Genomic DNA, 24,567 nt, shown 5'->3' on the forward strand with positions numbered 1-24,567 from the left:
AAAACCGGCGCATAAAGAGCTGAGAGATCTACTAGCAGAAGCACAACAAATATCTACTGGCTGTGGCAACCATGGAGATTGTTATTGTCCATCACCATCAGCGGATAGTTGCCTTGACGGAAAAGAAATCACAGAGGGAGGAAAGAATCTACAAGCAGAGAATATTACTCATCCACATGGAGATACTGGTAGCCGGATCCTCTTCTGACTGCTGCATTACAGAATGGGTAGTGGGGCAAGGCTCTCTGCCATTTCTTGTGTGGACTTCCACCAAAATACATTGCATCCTTTTGCGGTGTTTCGCGTTTTTTTTTTTTAAGGACGTGCGTGACGCACCTACGTTTTGAGCTGCGACGCGAGACTATTTTTGTGCATGCGCTAGTTCGCGACACCTCGTGTTGTAAATATGACGCAGCGCTATTTACTTTCAGGCACGCAACGCAGCGCTAAGGTTTTCTGGCGCAGCGCAGGAAACAGCCTTTACCACGAAGCATTTTCTACGCGTTACGTTTACAACGGTACACTTACCTCGTAAATGTCTTCACAACGCGTATTGCTTCAACGACCGTCTTTACCACGCAAGCAACGTCATCACGGAACAACGTCTTCCTCATCAGAAAAAAATGTGTCAGTCCTTTTTTAGTGTCGGCGAAGACCTAAGAAAAAGGTAAAAAAAAGAAGAAAGGGGGTTTGGGGGGGTCTCCCCCCCCAAAAAAGAAAAAGCGGGGTAAAGGAAAAATCGAGGTAAAGGCAATGCGTAGAAAAAACATTCCGTTGTAACGCATGCATGGTAAAGGGATGCGTTACAACGGAATGCGTAGTAACGACATATATTCGCGCAGCGCGAATGCTACTCGACCTTTGAAAATCTGCCCCAAAGCCTGTCATTTCGCTCACAATTTCTAAAGCTAGCACTGGGCCTATGAAAAGTGTCTGTACATTTGGTCTAAATTTAAGCTTTCCTATTTCTATTCGTAATAATATTCTTGAAAGCATAAAGTATATTTTACCCTCAGTACAATGCAGTTTTCTCAATCTCTGCATTTATTTTTGAAGCATGCAGGTTATATCCAGATTGAACTAGCAGTCTATATTCTATCCATCACAGGACATATAACTATTTAACTAAATAGAATTGTTTTAGGGCCTCAATTTAATACTACGTTGCCCCCTTGGCCACTGTGTTCAGCTGTGCCCTAATGTGTATTATCTGCTTGAAAAGTGAAAATGAAATATAAAAGTTGCCTGTATGCGCAATGCCCTATGGTGAAACCTTGTGCTCACTTCTACTACACATTTTGAAGTTTTGAGTTTGGACCTAATTGGTCACTGCCATTTAGTCTGTTGCCGTTTACTTTAGCAAATATTGCCACTCATTGTGATGTGAATTATTTTTGTAGTGTGACAGCAGACTTGTGTAGTTATGCCATTTGATTTTGTTAACTAGCTTTTTAATGTAAAATGTAGGGTCAGTGTATGAGCCACTCTTGAATTTGACTTTGAAACTGATTGAACTTTTCCAACAACTGTAGTGTCCGTCTCCATGGGTGATCTTGTGTATGTGGAGTTCGGATGACCACTGCCCTCAGGGTCATTACAGACATTGTTTCCAGCCCTGAACTTTGTGAGCTAGACAAATGCATTCTGGGTATTATAATTTTTTTTTTTACTTCCAGTGCACACATTTGACCGGTAGCTGTCCCCGCTGCAGTAGTAGTGACAATAATACCCCACTATTACAAGGGGAATTAGTCCATTTTATTTTTACAAATGGGTGTAAATATACTCTTGTCATTCTGTGATAATTACCAGGCATGGTGAGGCAGACTGTACCATCTCGGCAGGTGTGGGGGTTCCCTATTTGTGAGGTGAATGGAATTCTCGGAGATGGTATGTTCTGCTGGTCATTGTAACTGTTGGCGGTTGGAAGCTACAGTTAGACACTTCTGAGAAGTGTGACAAGCTGTTTTACAAGGAGCTGTACCACATCACTGCCAATGAATACAAGAATGACCCCTGTTTACACACGATTATTCTTCAAGTGTACCTCCACAGAGGATACTACAAATGTTTTATGTACATATGTATATATACAAAGATAGATTATACACGCATGTCTGTCAACGTGTCAGAAAATGCATGCAAGGTGTGTTTGAGGCAATGTGTGGTTCTACATTAAAACAATAATTCATGAATCATAAAAAATTCTGTCATTTACTGAGTATAAAATAATGGACTAAAATGCACAGTGGCATGCAAAGAAACAAATTAAGGGTACAAAGATGTCATTAAGAAGCAATGCATAGTTAAGGAGTTGTTCGTTATTTCATCTGGATATTAACAAGCTGATAACATTGATTACATCTGAAGTCATAGGATTTTTTTATACATATAAAAGCATGTCATACAGTTCAAAAACTTTAGACTAATATGATTTTATTATAACTCTGAATCAGCCTCCAAAAAATTAAATAAAATCATCATGGCACATAGGAGGAATATATAAAATATTTATTCAACTATTGTAAACCATGCATACCTATTGCACAATGTAGCTCAGTGCTTGAGCCTAGATATGATTATATGAGTGCTAAGTGTGTGTGACGCATTCAAAAAAGTGCTGTTTTGAAGGGAATAAATAAGACGTGCTGGGTGTATGTTTTGAAGGGATAATGGTTTGGTGGTAATGCTCAGAAAACCGTGAGAGCTCCTTGTCACCCCAAACCATATTTGTGTCTCACTTGCAAGCCTTAGCAAAAACAAAGTGCCGCGTTTAGCACCTTTCAGAAGATGTGGCCTAACGGCTAGAGCAGTCGACCTCGAAGTTGGGAAACTGGGTTTGAGTCTCGGCAGAGACGCTCAACATCCTGTGATTCTGGACAAATCACTTAATCGCCCCACGCCCCAAAAAATGAATGTGTCCGTCTGTAACGCAACTGGTGCTCATGTAAAGCGCTCCGATACCTTCGGGTCGAGTTCGCACTCTATAAACCCACCCCCCAAAAAAATAGGTGCCTCTCGATAGTGAATCCAGCAGCTGGCAGTGATGTGGTCCCGTGATGCTTTATAAAGCTGTAGTGTCACGCCACCGTGGCTTACACTAAGGCACTGATTACGAGAATGGTGGGGCGAAATTACAGCATGGAATTCTGCTCTGCCTGATCACGACCGGCCTGGGGTTCTCGCGCCTGGATCTAAATGGGATGAAGAAAGACTAAGATTCCAATCCAGAGGCTAAATTGCACAATATGGAACCAGGAAACCTGGGTTCAAATCCCAGCCTCCCCGTCTGAACCAAACTGTGTAATCTTCCTCAAAATCACTTTACCTCACTGCCTTGCTTTTCTGTTTGTCACTCTTGAGGGTACCTTGAAATAATTCAGTTTAAGATGTGCTCTATGAAAAAAGAACACATATTTATGGTTTTATAGACTGTGCTATTGCTTTACCTATAACACAAATACCGGCTAGTTGCAAGGGGCACATGACAAGTAGCTTGTCTCTTGGGTTTCTCACAGCATCGTCGTGAGGGGTGGGAGGTTCATTATGTTTTTCAAGTTTGCATAAATTAACTTTCACTTAAAAATAATCACTACATGCAGTGATATAATATTAGGTACCACAGTTAAACACTTACAAATGTTAAAGGAACAAAATTTGAATTTGACAGCCTTTATCATAATTTTACATGCCATTTCCTGTGTAATTCACATACCAAATGCTTAGACTGCTTAGCTTGCATTAGGCTCTTGGGGGCAAAGCTGCATCCATTCTTAGCGCTGTAACTAACCGGGGCTAGTGTCACCCACTCATGGTATTCAAATGACTTTCTTATGGGAGGATGGGTGGCTGAATCAACCTTGCTAGGATTCAAACTTGTGACCTGCTGGACACTTCTTAGATCCAGCTGAAGACTCATTAATTCTCCCACCACTCAAAGATAGTCTCCACATGCATATAACCCATGGATCACCCCAGGTGTTTATGGTAGGTTGAAAGACCAAACTGAGCCCATGGTTATCACTGGTAAAGCAGTTGACATTGTGCTGGTGCCAGAGAGTTTGGGGCCACTTCACCCTAGTTATGGCTGTCTTTTGCTACCCAGCCAGATCATGAGGGGCCATTTAACTTGCTCGGATTAGAATCCATACCAATGCTTAATTTGGTGAAGTGGTTGCAGGTCGTGAGCAGAGACACTGATTTTTAAAGACCAGGAGATACTTTTCATCATCAGACTTTGACCCGGAGCAAGTGCAAGGCAAAATGGGAAGAAATATGGAAGGAAGAGAAAGATCGGAAAACAGTGAGAAGGGTGGAAAGAGGGATGCAAAGAAATTTAGAGTGAGAGATAAAGGAACAGGGAGAGTAGGGGGGTGAAGAAAGAGGCATGGGTTGAAATCGAGACTGGGCCCTCCTGAGCGACACTAGTGGCGGGCTCCTAAAAAAAAATCTTTGAAATCTGCACTTGTTCATTTTTATAAATTGATCATTGATGAGGTACTCTTCACACTAGTTACAATTGTTGTTTACTGCCCAACCATGGCATAGGGTCTATATCGGCAGAGTGACAGACAATGAGTGCCCACCGGGAGCACTGATGGGGATGTCACTCATGCAAATTTAGTAAAATCTCACGAGACTGACTCTCTGATAGAACCATCTTCCATGGAAATAAGAATTTTCTCAATTACACTCATCCATGCACCGCAAAAGACCTGGGGGCATATTATCAAAGACGGCGTTAAAATTATCGCTGGTTTAGCGGCAGAAAACTGCCGCTAAAGCGGCGATAATGGGCTTGATAATATGCCCTAGAGAATTCCAATAGAAGCCCATGTTCACACCAGAACATGGACTTCTATTGGAATGCTCAAGGGCATATTATCAAGCCCATTATCGCCGCTTTAACAGCAGTTTTCTGCCGCTAAACCGGTGATAATTTTTAACGCGGTCCTTGATAATGTGCCCCCTAAAGGCTCCAAAAGGCCCTGAAAACGGTTTAAGCTGTGCAATCTAAAAGCAGCTTAGCTTAATAGTTTGCACATACCTAACATTCCAAACAATAGGAAAAAAAAAATCGTAATTGTCCTAATACACAGTCACCACCCATTCCCCAGCACAAAGAAGCCCTGTGCAGGGATAAGACTATTGCTGTGTTGTTTCTGACGCATTAATGACAACGCTGGAACACACCAAGGACAAGATTTACAAACATTTGGCGCAACGCTACGCAGAAAGACAACTCGTTGCATTGAATGGAAAGAGCAAGAAATGCAGCAGATTTTCATAGATACAGTCCATGCCTGCTGTCTCTCTCTGCGCTGGCACACCGAGTTCTGCCTGGCTCCAGTGGAGGTATCCTTGCGTCATGGTGCCAGGGTGCCTGCGTTACAAGCAGGATTGTTTTTGTGCAGGAAGGGACACCTTCCTGCACAAAAACAATCCTCAGAGCCGTTTTCCTCCTTCTATGTATGCTGCAGAAAGCAGCAAATCGAAAGTGGAAATAACTCGATATTTCTCCTCGTTACGCCTCTGTTGGGGTGGCGAAGCACTATGACGCATTCCCCAGTTTATTATTCCTAGTAAATCTGGGAATGCACCAAAATCCATGGACGGATGAGTGGGAATACCCAAATCCCCACCCCCACCATTGAATGCCTTCCCAATGCAGAGTAAAGCAAGGCAGCAACTTGCATTGCCTTGTGTTCCTTTAGATTTACTATGCCACGCAAGTTGGCTCTGCGTGGCTCAGTAAATCTGACTTAAGGGCCGTCGTAAATCTGGGTCCAACTTTTATCAATGTGTGCTGGGATGCTTGTGTGATGCGGACGGTTAAATACCTAAACTTAATTTATAATTCACTGAGAAACAGGCTTGCCTTTCCTAGTGAATCGCCACTGCAAAATAAACACAATACCTGGTCCAGTTAATACTAGTCAAAAGATGAAATATCAGAAAGACTAAATGTGCCGGCAATTACGTCATCAGAAAGTTCCCGCCACATGCTGAGCTCGCCATTCCGCCCGGCAGCTGTGCAGAAATAGTATAAAAGGCAAGAAAAGCAGCATTCGGACGACTGATGGAACAAAAAAATTAATATAATTATTCACAGTCCTGGTCAGCGAAAACCCTGAAGGTGACCTTTCACTTCTGTGATGTCACAGAGGAGCCATGTGGCACTCCACCACATCGGAGCCATACTCTGTGATGTCACAGAGCTGCTATGTGACGTCACTGTACTGGTTTATCATGCCACATAACTGCTGAGAGTCTTAGTACATCCTTAGGTGCATGGAGAGTAAGTCAACTGCTTAGTTAATTCCGGGGAAGGGGAGTTGTTTGGTAGTATCAGCAGCTTCTTCCACTGCACAATATGGTCCATGCTACAAGTGCAAATGGCTGCTTTAACTGGTAGTGCTGGAATCAAGTGAGAATGCCTGGTAGTAAGCAAGCCACCAGTCCTCATAATCAATAGAAGCTTGAAGCAACTGTCTCTGACTGTTGTTGGTCTCCGCAATGGGGCACGAAAGGCCATGTGCAGTGCAGCACTCTGAAATGTCCGCCCGCAACACGGCCCAGCGTTGTGAATGGCACTGCGGACACTGGGCAGCTGTATGATGGAAGTTGTGCAGGCAACGAGGATTCTCTCCTCCCCCTTTGTCCTCACTGGTCCTTGCATTTAGCAACACAAAGACCAGCCACTTGGGCCAGTCTCCTCAGTCCGACTGGCTCTCCTTCCACCCGAGTTAGTGTGGCTCCTCCCTAGATGTAGTCTTTGGATATCGCTTCCACGAAGTTCGGTGCCGACATCAGGATGGAAATGGTGCAGATGATGTTGAAGATAGTAAAAGCCACCAGACACATACGGTCAATGACTGTGGCGGCAAACTTCCACTCGTTGCAGGCCGCCTCGTCGACGTCCTGGCTACGGAAGCGGTCTGCCAGGTACTGCACCTCCTCCAGGATCTTCTCGAGTTGGGGATCGCCGGGTTCGGAACTATGCCCGCTGGGTGGCACCCCGTTGGAGTGCAGGGAAAGAGAAGCAGGGAAGTCAGGTTGCTTGTGCAGAAGGTCTGAGGTCTTGCCGGGGGTGTGGTGCAGATCTTCTAGGCCTCGGAAGCCAATGTATAGTAGGTTTCCATTGGCACTGTTGGGACCACTGCCATGCCGGTCAGGAGTGGTGTGTTCACTGTCAGAGCTGCAACTCAGAAGACTCGGGGTACACTGGGGTCTGGGCTCAACTTCCTCCCCAGGCTTCTTCATCCTCAGGAACCAGGCGCACCATTTCAGAACAAAGATCCGCACCTAGGAAAAGCAAAGACACAGAGGGGCGTAAAGCTGGGGTTTTCATGTGACCCTATTCACCCTGCCACCAAAAGACTGAGCGCAAGGGTTTAAGACTAGCAGGCCCGAGGAGGAGCCACAGGACATGCAGAAATGGGTTTCTTCAATATTAAATTAAAAAGAATTCCTCCCTGCTTCAAAAACTTTGACTTTAGAAGATACGTATATATTTACATTCACTGAAAACACAAAGGTTAAAGTAACGTTAGAGTTAGGTGAATTTGTCAATGACAACATTAACATTTTGAACTAAAAGAAACACAGAAACGTATCAGTTATATTCTGAAGCGCTAACTAGAACTTGTGCCTCCGCTATGGACTGCTTATGATCTTATATATAACATCACTCATGAAATGTTCTATGACATCATTTATGACATCACTGACATCTCAAATGGCATTACTGATGGCATCATCCAAGCTTCATTTTTCTGCAAATTGTTCTTTAAATTACCCTGGCATTAGAAGCCTGGCAGAAAGTACAAAAGAATATCAGGCATCATTAGTTTCATCACAGATAGAACTCCCGTAGGTGTAGAAAGCGTGCATTATGTGCAACATTGACCCTATACCATACAAGGTCACATTAACAATCGACCGAAGACATATGGGAAACCCTCTTTGAGTACTGTGTTCACTCTGTATACAACTGTTCACGGAAAGCCAAAACAGTGAATGCCAGTTCCAAAACAAATGCTCTACTGCGGACAGCTTTTATCTGCTTCAAACCCACCGGCATCAAACCTGCATGAAACCTGCATGAAACCCACCGAACCTACATCAAGAAATGAAGTTGACATCATTACAGAACTGGGTACTGTAAACCGTGTTTACTCTATGGAGAGAGTGTATTTAATACCACATTGTTTGTGGTGTATTTATCATAAGCGTGTCACTGTTTGCAGAGTATTCAAAAGAATCTACTAAGAGCAGTGCACACTCTATGCAACAGTTGTACAAAAAACTATTTGCAAAAAATAACCAAGAGCTGAAGGTGCTAAAGATCTGAATCCCTGCACGTTTTATACAGTAGTGTAAACGTTTACAGATAGCCCAACAAGGTCGCCTGAAAGATTTAGCGCACACAGGCCCTTATCAAGGCGGCCCCCGCGCTGAACACTTGCCACCTTTCCTTTTTGACTTTACAAGAATGCTCACTTATTCCCTGAAGAAGTACAATTTTTGAACGAAACGCATTGGCTGGCAAACTATCTTTGAGAAAAATAAAAAAAAGATTTATTACACATCAGGACTCATTGACTATTTGACCACCACTGTTGTATTTACGAGCTGTGCACCACTCCACCAAATCCCAGTCTTCTATGTTATGTAGACACAATTCTCTCTAATAACTCAAGGCTGCTTGCAAACGTTAGTATCTACATCGTAGAATGTTCCCCCTGTTTTCTGCAGAACCAAAAACCTTGTGTGGAACATAATGAACACAAGTCAACGGTCACCTGCACGCAGAGTTACTCTTGAATATAAAGATTTATAACGTGCTCGATACCTCTACACAGCTATGGCGCATTAGGGGCACATGCGTTTTGTAAACACTTACACCTATAGGCTGGACCATAGCTATACAAAATAACATAGAAAAGTAATATGCTAGTTACCCGCCACCATTTAAACTATAAAACAAACTAACACACTCATTGGATGATGTCATCAGTGATGCCACAGAACATGTCATGAGTGATGTCATATGCGAGCTCATAAGCGGTGCATGGCGGGGGCACAAGTTATAGTTACTGCCGCTAACAACAACTGGTAAATTTCTATGTTTTTTTTTTAGTTCAAATTGTTAATGATGTCATTGACAAATTCACCTAACTATAACGTTATTTTAACCTTTGGTTTTTGCAGTGAATTTCTAAGTTTAAAAAAAAAATGTTTTAAACGAAAACAGATCTTTTTATCACATCTAACCATAACGTTACTTTAACCTTTGGTTTTCTCAGTGAATTACTAGGGTTTTTTAACGTAAAGTAATACTTAATTACCATACGTAAATTCAACAGCTGTGCGCAGCGGTGGGTTGGCTGCAGGGCCAGGCCCTGCAGCCAACCCCCTACCCTCCATACAGCCAACCCCGTGCTGCGCACGGCCTTTGGCCCTGCACAGTGGGGGGTTGGCCATAGGGCCTGGTCATGGAGACCCCATCCCCAGGGCCATTTGTTTTTGCATTAAAGAGGAGAGGGACCGAGACCCCCCCCCCCCCTGGACTTTTGTTAGGCACTGGGTACCCCATGCCGCAGGGCCATTTCTAAACATAAAGGGGAGGGAGACCATGTGCCACCCTCCTCGAGCCTCTTTAAGCTCTAAGGACCCCCTCCCCCATGGATGTGTATTTTTTGGAGGGGAGCCAACCTGACCAGCTGCCTGAGCATTTATCGGCCCCAGTGACTCCAAGCTCCGGGACAACCTATTTAAATAAAAGGGACAGGGCCACATGGCAACCCCCTCCCGAGCCTATTTTGGCCCCAGGAACCCTATCTCCCAGGGCCCAGCGATATTTGTAGGGGGAGCAGCGGCAGTGCCTCCACTAGGGTGCAGGAGCATCGCCCTCCCGGCTGCCAGCACAGCAAACATGAAAAATAAAACTGGAATAAAATGATTTTATTACAGTTTAATTTTTCAGTGCAGTGGGCCAACCCAAGCCAAGTGTTGGGGCGGGGCAGCAGTGGAAGAGAAATGGTGCACACCTAATGTTTAAAGTGCGCATGTCACTTTGGCCAGCCGTCTTGAGACGGCCAGCCTGACATGCGCACTTTGAACCTCTCCACCCGAGCTGTCTTAGACAGCTGGGTGGAGAGCAGGCCTACGTCTTCAGTGCCTGTAGGAGCGCTGAGCCATGCCCACGCCAGCCACTCCTGGCGCTGCTCTCATGCCGATTACCAGCATGAGAGCAGCCCCTGGAGTGGGAGAGGGGAGTTGGTTCAGAGACCCCTTGCTGCAGAGCTTAGACCGGAGAGGGCTGGCGTAGTGGAAAGTATGTGTTTTTTCTTTTAATTTTATATATTGTTAAATTTTGTTTTCACACACTGCCGGGCAGTGTGAGAAACTCGCGCTGCCTTCAGCCTCCACACCAGCGTTCTGAATCATGGCCAGTTATAAACACGGTTTATAACGGACCACATTGAAAGCTTTGGGATTGCGCCTAACGGCAACTTTAAAAGGGGATCAGCCGCTACTGAGGGGGAGGGGACACGCTGCACCACTGTGCGGGCCGATTTCAGCCACGGGGACTCCATACCCTGGGGCCCGACAACATTTTGTAGGGAGGGGGAGGCACGCGCCCCCCCCCCCCCCACCCCCTCCGCCTGTCCAGGGGCCCTAGGGACCTATCCCCCGGAACTTGGTGACATTTTGCAAGGAGAGAAGGGACCCCCTCGGCGAGCCTCTTTAGGCTCTGGGGACCGCATCCTCCCAGGGCCATGTTTGATTTTCTTTTTTAAGGGAAGGGGGACCCCCACGGCCCACCTCCCTGAGCCGTTATGGACCCCAGGGACCCCGTCCTCCGGGGCCACTACTTTGAGTAAAGGGCAGGAGCAGCCCCGTGGCCCTCCTCCCAAGCCTCGTTAGACCCTGGGGACCTCATCCCCCAGTGTCTGGCATAGATTTTAGGGGGGGGCATGTGGCCCCTCTCCCCAGGCCGATTTCGGCCCTGGGGAGCTAATCTCCCAGGGCCCGGTGACATTTTACAGGGGGAGGAGGGCAGCACAGCCCCCCTCCTCGAGCCTTGTTAGGTTATGGCGACCCCTTGCCCCACAGCTATTTCTATTTTTAGGGGGAGGGGGCAGGGTAGGGACAACCTGATCCCCTAGGCCACATGAGGGGGGGGGACTCAGAGGGACACCCCAGCCCCTATTTGGTGGAAAAATACGGGGGGAAAAAACATTCACCAAAAATTGCTACGATCCCACGAGATCGTAAACATTAAAAAAAAAATTACATGGTGCCCTCTGTTTTCATAATCGGGTGGGGGCACGTGGTCCCCCCCCCCTCCTGTCTTTACAGGCCACAAGGAGCCCACCCCAGGGCTGAAATTAATATATAAATATGGGGGGATGCTCAGCACCTCCCCAGAATCATCAGAGGTCCTGAGAAGCCCACCCCCAGGGTTGAAAAAAATGTATATTGGGAAGGGGACACGCAGCCCCCCATCAGAGGCCCTGGGAAAACCCCTCCCAGGGCCAAAAACATTGTATTTGGAGTTTGGCTGCTTAATTCAAATCTCTCCTGGTGAAGGTCCGGGTCAAAATGAGAAGTCACCAAGGTGAATCTAATCCAGATTACACTAATTCCCCATTTCTCTGGAGATTTTCAGGGTTCAATGTGAAATCATTGGAATTCTGTACCCTGTAGTTGACAGAACCCCAGTATCTTAAACTACCCGGTGAGGGATTAGCACCCCCACACCAAGAGCATTCGTAATCCGGATTTAAATCCTTACACTGTTTCTGGGTAGTTAAATAGGATATATTTACCATGTCTCAAGGTGTGCATTAGATGCATACGTCTTTCTGGCAGAAGGTACAGAAATGGCTTATGACCCCTAGGTAAAGGGGTACGGATATGGTAAAAAGACTTTTCACAGAGCATACACACAGGATAAAACAATTTCTCGATTATGACAAGAATCTGACACTTGATTGGCATGCAATATGGTCTGTCAGTAATAAGGCCAAGAATTAGGATATCTCCTTGTGATTGGGGTGCTGTTGATGACGTTTTTCTGCATTGTGCTGCCTTAGTGTCACTTAAGCCTGGTGCAATTACCCATTTTGGCATCTTTCCTCCATCCGCATCATGGTGGTGATATTGGAGGACAAAGACGGTGGCGACCACGGAGCAGCCCACGATGACCATTGTGCTGGCGAAATACTGGCCTGGAATCAGAGAAGTGGTGTGAATTAGCGCCAGGATGAGAGAGGAACCCCAAACCTCCCTTCCGTCTGCATTAACCCATGTTTACTTATTGATATTCTTGACTTAAAAAAAAAATCATTTTATCATATATTTTGAGAAGACCTGTTATTGCAGCTCATATATTTGCACATTTATTTAAATAAAAAATATACACTGAACTGGGACCCCTGCAAGGGTTTTATTTGTTTAGGCAGCTAAAGTCCAACCCATGTTTACTTTTTGATAGTCTTGACTTTTAAAAAAAATAATTTTTATCATATATTTTGAGAAGACCTTTCATTGCAGCTCCTATATTTGCACATTTATTTAAATACAAAATATACACTGAAATGGTATCCCTGTAAAGGTTTTATTTCTTTAGGCAGCGATATAAAGTTGGTTGGTGAGAGGCCGACATCTATTGCTGGTTCTTTGAGATATGAAGCTAGCTGGAAGTGATAATCGGGTGGGCGAATATTATCGTGTGATTTCTGACCTAGTTTTATACTTAAGTGGGATTCACTCAGCTGAAAGCATTAACATTGTAATACACAAACCATTTAAATATGAAATCTTCCCTTTCAATTTTGTATGTTTTTAATTATGAATGCAGTAACATAATTTGTATCATCTGTATTTATGTATAAAAAACCTGTAAAAGTGCTAACTCTGAACCTTAATTAGAGTTTACACAATTAATGCTTCACAGAATACACCCGTCTCTGTGTCATCTACTTTTGCGTACACTCACCCTCCCTGTGCTGCCAATGGCATTCTAGCCATACTCAATGGGAAAAAAAAAAAATTTGAAATATTAAATAACTAACCAATTAGAACAGATCCAAAGGTCAGAACACATCAGAACAATTTCATTTCAGTAATTCGAAAAATAACACCTGGACCTGCATTAATATAGCAATGACCAGCAACAGCATCACGGTAGGAGTAGGGTTGGGTGACTGTTGTATATTTGTGCTTACTTCATTATGGCTACTTGGTGTCAGTAGTCCCTCCTTTGTGTTTCTACCTTCTCAATCTCCCACAGTACCTATGAGTGTTTTAACTGGTATGTGAAAGTTCCAGTCTTGGCAGTTGATGGTCTGGTCAGCTGGCGAGGTGTATTGCTCTGCTGTGCTATCTTAATAAATCTATCTTGTAACCTGAAGACGTGTCCTGCTGCCTACCTAACCTATTTACAACAGTGACAAACACCGCAAGTTCCGCCCACCCCAGCCGAGTCCTCAAATGAGCCACTTACACTTAAAAGGGTGCGGAACCAGAGACTGATACAGTGTTTTTTCTCATTGTAATCTAACCAAAGAGATTAAATTCTAGTCTGTATCATTGTTTTGAGTGCACCATTGTTCAGCATTGTCAGAGGTTTGAGCAAGGCCTGGGGCCAAAACTTAACGCGCGGCCCTCTGGATGCTTCTGTTTTTGAGGCGCTAGAAGCAGCTGTTTTTCAGTATTACAAAATAATGTACTCCGCGGAAAGAGAAAACGTCATCTGTTGCATCTAGTGGTCTAGCCAACTAAGCTGCCTCATTATTATTGATGACAGCGAGTTAGTATCCAAATACAAATCTATAAATAAATGTTGCTGCGGGCCTAGAGCATAACGCCCCCTCTACCAGCCTCCTCCACACAGCCCTGCCATTGTTGAAGGAAAACCTGTATTTGTTCTGCTCTTTAAAGCATGGAAAGTAATTGCACGGTGGTTTTCAAAACATGTAAGTTGGATACCACAGGCCTTTAGTATTTTCAATATCACTTTTTGTACCTTACTTGGTTGGTGAGACGCCGGCGTCTACGGCTGGTCCTTTGAGATATGACTCAAGCTGGAAGTGATAGTCGGGCGGGAGAGTATTACGGTGTGATTTATCGCCTACCTTTATACTTAAGTGGGAGGATGCTTTCTTACCTTCTTTTATATTTAATCTCCCGTGTGTAACATGCCTTCTTTGGATTGTATTTTTTATAATAAAAATTACTAATTCCGAATTTTAATGATAATTAAAAAATGTTATTATCCCTCAGATTGTATTTTATTGATAGCGTTTGTTTTGATGTTTTATGGGCATTTTGTACTCGGTTTTTAATTTTGCACTTAAAATTATTATCTCAAATAAAAGATCATAAGTCATAGATGATGTCTTGTGTTTAGTGGGTAATTTTTGAGAGAAATCAACAATGAAAACTTGAAGTTTAGTCAACAAGAGGCAATCCTGAATGTCCCATTGTGTCATGATATCTGCTTAGATCTGGAAAACTATTGTGACATCATTCACTTGATAGTTCTTTCAACGGTACAATTTAAAATGTCAACAAAAAATATTAAGAGGGCCGCCATTTTGCCCGAGAATCCCTTGACCAATCAATACTGATACAGCGGGATCCTGCATTTACCGGGTGAGGTATTACTGTATCTTTCAGGTTTTGCCTCTCTAATTACGAGTAACTCTGAAATATCGCATGTTTTCCCGTTACAATTTGCACACCAAAAAACACTGAGTCTGCAACTTTTTCCCCACAAAAGGTTTCACAAGTTTTACCTTTCAACATTTAGGCAAATTGTTGCACACCTTAAAATTCGTATTCAGGCACACACTCTCTTTGCACCCAACATCAGGATTCACTTGTCTCTAGAGATGAGGGCTTAAGAAAAGATGAGGTTTCTATCCCAGGGTTTCGGAGTCCACAACTTCCACCTACCTGAGTCTACAAATTCTAATAGATACTCCTACTGTACAAGATTCCTATTTCCTACTTCCAAATACTCCTTATTTTTTATATTGAATACATTTTTCACTATTCCTGGTAGAGAATGGTGCATGAGGACATCCATTTTGGTGCACGGCCAGTGATGGCTGATTTACCAGAAGGGTGGGCCTCCGTCCCGCCTATTCATTACCTGATCGGTGAGCATCGTCCTCCCATCCTATCAATAGGGCTCCCGGTTTTATGGTATTTATTTTTTTGACATTTCCGTCTGTATTTATTCATAATTATTCTTTGTTAATTTTATCTTTATTTATTCATAAAAACGAAACTGAAACTAGTATATTTCCACATTTATTTAACCGATAAATGCACACTCTTACTTGAATGCCTGACAGGTTTCACTAATACGAACATCCTCAGATGATAAACCAATTTACTTATATGACAAATTGCAAATTTTAGTATCACCTAGTACATAGCGACTGCTGGTTAAACCTAATTGCTAAAATCTCCTTTTAACCTCCTTACATGTTAGTCCTCACAGCTACTGGCCTGGCAGTCATTACTGACAGCATTTAGAGTGACTCATTGAACAACCTAATTTCAGTTTTTATCCACATTTAAAAATAAATATAAACGGGAAAATTAATGGTTCTCTGTCTGTATTTATCTGCAAAAATGGTAAAAACTGAATACAGGAGCCTTACTTATCAGTCAAGAAAAAGAAGCAAAGCCTCTCTGCTAGGGGGTAACTTCCCAGAGAATCTGATGGGAATAGCATATTGTTTTTTATCTTTTACTACTGCACTGCACTTGCGTATTATGAGTAATATTTAAACAGGTATGTCAACCCTACTGAGAAATCGGAGACATGCCGATACTGTACCATTAAATGTACAACTATTCTGATGACTGCACGTGTTGCCCATGTAAAAAGAATTGCCAAAACGAGAGGGACCCCACACACCAAGGGGGCAGAGTACCAATAAATAGTAAATTTGACAAAATTTCCCTTTGGATTTATTTTTTTAATTTTTTTATTTTCTTGAGTTTTTTTATACTAACGTTGAGACTCAAAAGATTTCAAATTTGTTCCCCGTTCATCCTACATTCAAAAACCACTTGTTCGCCTTAAAGGGTACCACAAAAGAGAATGAAAAATACATGTGATATTAATAATAGACATATATAAACAATACAAACATACATCTTCTTTTCTGCATATGTTCAGCATTTAAATCACATAAATAAGTTAAAAAACATATATCACACAACAAACAATCATGAAGCAAAACTCAAAACCATCAACATTTTCTCTTCGAAAATGAAATTAAAATTAAGACAATGACACAAGGGAGAACAATTAGGACACTTCAATATGTCTTTTTCATTTCTGCAGGTCTCCTAACAGTATTAACAGGGATCTATAATTCTCTCAATTGCTCATGTACGGTTTCCCAGTGTACAGCAGATCCGGCATGTATATACGTCAAATAAGACAAAAAGGCGATATGGATTTGTATTCTTGATATAGGTATATTATTAAAATTGTGTGTATTTTTTCACTATCTTTTGTGGCACCCGTTTATAGTGAACGAGTGGTTTTTCAATGTAGGATGAATGGGTGACAAGTTTGGAAGTTTTTGAGTCTCGAAGTTAAAGTGTAGATTGATCCTAAGGAGAATTTTGTCAAATGTATGTATAGAAAGAGTGGCAGACCTTATGAGAACTGATGGTGCTGTGCCTTTGAAATTCAGCAGTTCTGCTGATGAGTATGAAGTCCTGCATGCATGTATAGATGTATACGGTATTTCTACAGTGTGAATCTATTCAAAATAAAGCAGAGCCCTGCGCACGGTCCTGGATGAGCATACATTTAATGAGTGATCGGAGTGGAAGCGGGGTTGCGGACAGTTAATGCATTCTGATGTAGCGTTCTTTAAAGAGATGCGCCTTCGACTCGTTCCTAACTCGGGGCAGCGTTGGGCTGGGCCTGATGGATATAGGGATGTTGTTCCGGGAACCTGGGTGCATAGATGGGAAAGCTGCTGCCTTGTTTTTATGTTTTTTATAGGTCTTAAGTCCTCAGTCTGGTGGTGTCCTGGTTAGTGGAATGCCAAGACCCACCAAAGATGGCGAGCTTGTCTCCAAGATAAGCGGGGGTGCTGGTTGTGATTTGTAAATGATGCAGCTGGTTTTGAAGACGGTGCGGGCAGGCAAGGGTAGCCAATGGAGTCCCATCGGGATGGGGTGATTCGATCATAGTGCCACTCTGCTAAAAAGAACGGCAGCTCTGCTGAGAACTGCTGGTACTGGGCCATTGAACGCATCACAGCCTTTCTGGCAAGTGCGGCTATCCTCCCTTTCTAGAAGAATGGTATCCCTGCTGGAAAAATGCTGGCCCTGTGAAACTCAAAGCACAGCAGTTTTAATGAAGAGTAGTAGAGATGCCAATTTAAAAAAAGCATGACAGTTTTGCTGAGATCTGCTGGCACTGTGACATTAAAAGCACTCCAGCCCAGCAGAGAATGATGGTGCCTGGACCCTTAATTTATAGCGTAGAAAAAGAAAAAGGTAATGGGTGGATTCCTCGCTTTAATCACGGCCACTCTGGACCACATTCAAATCCATCAATTTGTGCTCTACACAAGGACAGGGCCAACCCATATATATTAGTTCAATAAGAACTGTCTTGGCTGAACTGCTCAGAGTGCCCCGGCAACAAAAATATAAGGCAGTCGTGCTGAGAAGAGCTGCTGACTACCCAACTACCCGGTACTGTCCATTGCACTTCTGCGGGGGGATTACAGGGGAGTATAGGTACTATGAGTGGTCATTACTTGCATTGTCTGCGGAGGCTGCCAATATGAAAGGTGAATGGAATGTTCAGTTCTTTCTTCTGTTTCTACACCATCTCATTGTGAGCAGGTTTGGAGAATGGTCTTCTATGGAGAAAACTGTTTAGCGCAGGAACGCCCAGTGTGATCAGCTTGAATTCGCCAGGATTAGAACACAAGTGCTCGTCCTATAAACATTCTTTAAAAAGGTATGCTCCTGGCAATGAGTAGACATCTGCTGCTGGCCTCTATGGTTGTAGGCGAGTAAGCTGTGTATGGACTCTTGCAAGACCTTTAAAATCAATAAAAGTTGGTTTAATAAAAAAGGTATGCACTCATTTCCTTCCTCACAAGAGAACCCCTTTTTCTCTAGGTGTCCATTTCCATGTTCGATGGGGTGTCCCACTCCATATACACCACGATCACTATTTGCTTAGACTGGGAAGGAGGCGAGTAATAAATTGAGATGGTGAACTATTTGAAACAAATGTGATACATTTAAGATTAAATGATTTACAGCAATGGAGTCAACTCCATAGCACTCCAATTGGATAACCAAGTTACTTCCTTTAGGCTCTTGGCTCACCAGGAGCAGTGCTTAATTACTGCCAGTGCTGAGCACCAGCACTTAACTTATAAACACTGGCACAAACTTATCTACCACATGGTGGTGCTGTGTGTCTATTTTTTAGCAGATTTCATCAAGAGCGTTTAACGATTTAACATACTTTTACAAACTGATAAAACTAGCACATAAGTACGGCTGTCACTGGTATTTGACGCATTGTCAGTAGCTGTGGGCGGTGGCAGCTGCAGTGGACTCCCAAGACATATTTCGGCCCTGGCACTTAATGTTTTAAACAATGAAGAACTGACCAGGGGTAGCAAAGCCAAACAGTCTGGGCTAACCATATGATGTGGTTAAGGTTGGCATCTCAGATACTCAAACTCAATGTCTTACCAATGCTATATCTTCAAAGAACAGCTTAAGCAGCTAAGGACCATAACCGTAAATGCAAATGTAAATAACTGTTGAGGAACTCCAGAGGGCTTTATCCGAAATGCGCCCGCATAAAGCGACAGGCCCAAACGGCTTCCTATGTGAATTTAAAAAAAATATCAATCCCTCTTGATGGCCCCTTATCTAGAGATACTTAATGCTGCCTTAGACACTGGGAGCCTTCCCAGGGACTGGCGCCATGCCGAAATAGCAGTATTTTTAAAACCAGGATGACCTCCTGAACAGCATGCCTCATATTGCCCAATATCACTCCTTAGTGTGGAAGTCAAACTCCTTGCTAAAGTCCTAGCCAATCGCATTGTATCACATATTACAGATTTAGTCCACCCGGATCAAGCGGGATTCATGCCCGGACGTGCTACGCGACACAACATCCGCCGTGCACACAATGCCATTACGATTGTTGACCGTCTTGGCGAGCCGGCTGCACTCTTACTAGCTGACATTGATAGGCCGTTCAATTCCCTTAGTAGGACATACCTATTTGCACTCCTAAGTCCAAAAAATGTTGGTCCCCGCCTTCTCAAATATATTCAACTCCTATATACAGATATCACAGCCTCTGTCCGCGTCGCAGACTCCACATCCCAAACGTTTCCCATAGGACGGGGCATCCTTCAGGGGTGTCCGCTGTCTCCCTATCTCTTCGCGTTGGCCATGGAGCCTCTCGCGCCGGGTGCGGATAGACGCACAAATCCGTGGTTTTAAAAGGTCCAGAGAAGTTTCTGACCGCATAGCTTTATATACGGACGATGTCCTATTTTTCCTGATGCAACCGGATTGGTCTGGACTCAGACTACTTAGGATCATGCAGATCTTTTGGGAGACATCCAGGCTATATATGAATCCCAGGAAATCATACCTGTGGCCATTGCGAGGTGGGCCACACGTAGGCGAATGGGCAGACGCGGTGACGACGGTGCGAGGCACATTTAAATTCCTTGGGATCTTCTTTTCGTCTTCCCAGCCCGTGTCTTGGGAAAAGAATTTGTCCCCAATGTGGATGCAGATCCAGGAACAGACTCATTTCTGGTCACACCTGCCAGTCTCCCTGTTTGGTAGGTCTGCCATTTTTAAGATGGTCTCTCTGCCCCGTCTATTATATCAGCTTCAAAATCACCCGTACCTGATACCGCCGTCCTGGTTTAGGCAATTGAACTCCACCCTCCGACACTTTCTATGGGATGGTGGTTCAGCCCGGGTGGCATTGAAAACGTGCTTCCAATCTACGTACTGTGGAGGCATAGCTACACCTGACGTTCAGGCATACTATGCGGCCTCTCATATTCTTATCCTCAACGACTGGTAGTATGGGGACAGATGCGATCCCGCAAATGCAGTCAAACGCTTGTTAATTGGGAACATGTCACTCCACACACTCCTTTACGCGGGTCCGATCCTGAAAACGTTGCCTCCAGCAACCGCCACGATATTTAAGATCTGGAGGCGCTCGCTGCAATAAATGGAGTGGTGGGGCAGGCTAACAAAACAAACACCCCTCTGGCATAATGGTCTTCCGCCCCGCCCCCTGCAGGGCTATATGGATTTCCTGGCTGGGAGGCCATAGGAACATCCATGACAGGAAAGGTTTTCCACGATCAGACCCTGAAGTCCTTCCAGGAATTGCAACATTAGTATGCGATGCCTAGATCTCAATTCTATAAATACCTTCAGTTCTGCCATGCCTTTTCCCCTTGTCTTACACGTCAGGGAACTGTGCCTGACTTTAATCCTATTGAAGCCAAAGTATTCATGGGAGAGCTTGGAGAGCATAAAATCGCCACGATATATCGCACACTGGTAACAAATAGCCCCACTACACTTGATAAAACGGGAGGGGCTCGGCAAGAGGATTTGGGCCCCCTAGATGACGAGGACTGGGCTGAGGCGCTAGAGTCACCACGTGACGCTGCTATTGCGGCACAATTACGCTATAAACAATTCAAATACCTCCACAGGATCTACTACACTCGATACAAACTATGGCGGGCTGAATTGATTGAATCTCCGCTCTGCCTTCGCTGCGGATAGTACCCTTATGCACACCGTATGGCAATGTACAACACTCTCTAGATTCTGGTGGGGTGTCATCACGTGCCTGTCGGAGGTCTTCGGTTGGAACATTTCATACTCACCACGTCTGGTCCTACTCCCCATCACCAATGGCATTGGGGTCAACATATATAAGCGTCACCTATTACTTTTGGGCCTCACGTTGGTGAAGCGGGACATTGCGAGGGCATGGAACGATGCTTCTCTGCCATTGGTTGGGGTGTGGAAGAAGGGTCTTGATTTTTGTATGGGGCTAGAAGTGCCAATATTTAAAGCAGAAGGATGCCCCCAAAAGCACCCTAAGATTTGGAATAGGTGGGCAGAGTATCGTGGATTAAACCTAGAACCTATTCCAACTGTCTCCATAGATTAACACTGGATTAGATGGAAATGATGTGTGATGAACATGGTTGTAAAGGCATGGCTGTTAGATCAAGGTGACTATATCATGTATCAGATGCATGACACTACAGTTTTATGTTGAAATATTAAGTTATTTTGTCTTTGTTTTTCAATTGCTTCATTGGCATCAAAATGTCAACATCTTACTTGCTCGTATGTATATTGTATTGCTGGGAAACCTGGCATTGCCAGGCCTGTTGTGGTTTTTTTTTTTTTTTTTTTTTTTTTTTTTTTTTAAACCGTTTATTGCAATCTCAAGAATATACAAGTATGGGCCTACAACCTTCCGGCCGGCCGCTAGAATGACAGGAGCATATGACATACGTTCAAAAACACTTGGCCTTGCAGAGAAGCAGAATCAGGAGGTATCAACGTCGTGGGCCACATCACTCTGACCCCACAATACGGTTTCATTTTATACAAACAACACGAAAAATCACACCCGCAAGGCAACCCGCAATCGAAAGTAACAGCACGTGCTCCCCGAATGGGGGACCCCAGCCATCCACAGGAGTCTAAAGAGGGGAAGGGGAACAGATCGAGGACTGGGGGAACTCTGTGCCCGGGGCTGAGGGAAGGAGTCAACTAAGGGGACGGGGTTGGTGAGGCAGCAGGCAGCAGTGGTGGCACGCAGATACCCCCGCGGTAGGCGTTCCAGGGGCCCCATACTTTCACCCATGCCCCAGGCTTACCCCTCGCCACATACACCACCTTTTCTCGGAACATGCACCAATCCATGTGTTCTTTCCAGGCCGACACCGCCGGGGGCCTCTGGGATCCCCACAGTTGAGCAATGTCACGCTTAGCAATCATATATCCCAGAGTCACCCATCGCGTCTGCGGAACCGAGTAGTCAGTTGGTTCCCACACATTCAGCAGGCATCTCCTCGCTTCAGGCAGCAGCGCGACATGCGTAACCACTCGCAGGACCTCATGCACACCACGCCAGAATCGCTCCACCTTCGGGCATTCCCACAAAATATGCAAAAAAGTAGCCAAAGCACCACACCCACGCTTACACAACCCATCCTCAGCATAGCCCATACGCAGAAGCCTTGGCCCCGTCATGTAAACCCGGTGGAGTATCTTAAGCTGGACGAAGCGGAGGCGAGCCGGTATGGCCACCTCCTTCGGAGAGGCCACCGCGGAAATCCAGTCCTCGTCGTCCAACTCCAGCCCATCGGCAACCCAAGCCTCGCGGAGGCCAGTCAGCAAGCCCGATCGGTCATTAATCAATTTTTTGTAAATAAGGGAGATCGTGCTGTCCGGAACGTGGCCGTCCAGCACCCTATCCTCCAGGGGGGAAGACTCCGGGATGGAGGCGACGTCTGGGAAGACGGAGCCCAGTGCGTGACGGACCTGCAAGTACCGAAAGTATTCACTGCCCTGCAGCTGAAACTCCGTCTGCAGCGTCTCGAATGTTTTAAATCCCCCCCTCGTCCAGAGATCCCCCACTTTACTGATGCCTATCGTGTCCCACCTCTCGAAGCCCTTCGAGGTCCACAGGGAGCCCAATCTCTCAGACGCGTACAACGGTGATGCCCGGGTCAAACGGTCCTTCCACCCCATAGCTGCGTTAGCCGCGTGCCATACTCGCACCATGACATGCGTAGGTCCCGTTAGGCGGGGGCCGGGCGCGCCAGAGTAGAGCGCTCGATTATAGTCGCCACCAGGCAGGAGCATCTTGTCCATTTCAAATGCCGGGTTTAAGGCGGGCCCGTAAAGGCCATGGTTAATTGCAGCTAGCTGGGAGGCCCAGTAATACCGTTTAATATCCGGGAGGGCAATCCCCCCGTCGTACCATGGGAGCGTCAACTTCGCCAGGGCAATACGCGGCCTCCCGTCCCAGAACAGGCGGCGCTGTAGACTCTCCACCTCACGGAAGTAGCGCGCTGGGACTAAATCCATAGTGTTCTGGAGAGCGTACAGGAAGCGTGGCAACGACATCATCTTAAACAATGCCGCCCGGCCGAGCGGCGAAAGCGGCAGGCGCCGCCAACGCGCGACGTCCTCCTTCAAGCGCTGGAGGGGGGGAAGCAAATTCCGCTCGTAGCGGGCCTCCGGGTCCAGAGTAATATAAACACCCAGGTACCGAAACCCCTGAGAGGCAATCTGGATCGGACAGCCCCGCGGGAGGACGGGAGCCTCCCCGGAAAGCACATACACACATGATTTAGCCCAGTTGATGACAAGGCCTGAGTTGCGGCCGAATGAGCGCAAAACATCAACCAGGACAATCAGTGATTTACGCGGGGAGGCTAGGTACAAAAGGATATCGTCAGCGTATAGGGACACGCGGTCCTCATACTCGGGGGTCCAACGGAGACCACGGATGGAAGGGTGCCACCGCAGCCACTCCGCCAGGGGTTCCAAGGCCAGCGCGAACAGGAGCGGCGACAAGGGGCAGCCCTGTCGCGTGCCCCGTCCCAGCTCGAATGGGACCGATACTCTTCCATTCACCACCACCTGCGCCAAAGGGCCCGAATACAACAATTTGACCCAGCTGATGAACCCCGGGCCAAATCCAAACTTCGCCAGCATCGCCCAAATGTATGGCCACTGGAGCGTGTCAAACGCCATGGTGGCGTCTAAGGACGCCAATACGGCCGGCTCCCGCACAAACGGGACACGCGCGAGCACCCCGTGCAAGCGCCGCAGATTGAGGGCCGTGTTGCGATGGGGAATAAAGCCGGACTGGTCTTGGTGGACCAGATCGCCCACCACGCCGACCAGCCGGTTGGCTAGCACCTTGGCGAGGATTTTGGGCTCCGCATTCAAGAGCGAGATGGGCCGATAGGATGTAACCCGGTCCCGGGGTCTCCCTTCCTTGTGGATCACCACGATTGTAGCCAGACGCTGGTCCGGCGGGAGGGAGCCCAGCGAGTGGGCCGCCAGGAACATCGCGCGGAGATGGGGTGCCAGTACATCCGGTCGCAGCTTATACAACTCGATAGGGATGCCGTTCGGGCCCATGGCCTTGCCGGATGCGACCGAGCGTATGGCGAGGGCAATTTCGTCGGAGGTGGGAGCGGCATCTAACGACACCCTGTCCTCCACCGAAAGGGAAGGCAGCGCGATATCCCTAAGCAGGGCATGGGAATCCTCCTCCGAGCAGGGAGAAACCGGGGAATACACATCGCGGAAATAATCCGCGAAACAAGAGACGATGTCCTCTGGCTCGGTGACACGCACACCATCCATCCTCTCAATCAGCGGGACCACACGACTCGCTCTCTCCTTCTTATCCAACCACGCAAGCAGTTTACCAGCCTTATC

At 45.7% G+C, this 24,567-nt stretch overlaps 1 protein-coding gene across 3 annotated transcripts in view; it reads right to left on the bottom strand.

The window, feature by feature from the left end:
• Window positions 1-338: 338 nt before the first annotated feature.
• LOC146772622 (neuronal acetylcholine receptor subunit alpha-7-like) overlaps window positions 339-24,567 on the bottom strand; it is a 90,464-nt gene continuing 66,235 nt past the window's right edge. For all 3 annotated transcript variants that reach the window (XM_085638814.1, XM_085638815.1, XM_085638813.1), the window contains exons 10-11: window positions 12,130-12,239; window positions 339-7,305 (exon numbers count right to left, since the gene is read on the bottom strand). In XM_085638814.1, coding sequence (XP_085494940.1) covers window positions 6,763-7,305; window positions 12,130-12,239 — 653 coding nt within the window. In that variant the 3' untranslated portion in view covers window positions 339-6,762. The remainder of the gene's footprint in view (window positions 7,306-12,129; window positions 12,240-24,567) is intronic.

This window comes from Triturus cristatus, chromosome 12 (genome assembly GCF_964204655.1).
Source record: "Triturus cristatus chromosome 12, aTriCri1.1, whole genome shotgun sequence".
Taxonomy (NCBI): Eukaryota; Metazoa; Chordata; class Amphibia; order Caudata; family Salamandridae; genus Triturus; species Triturus cristatus.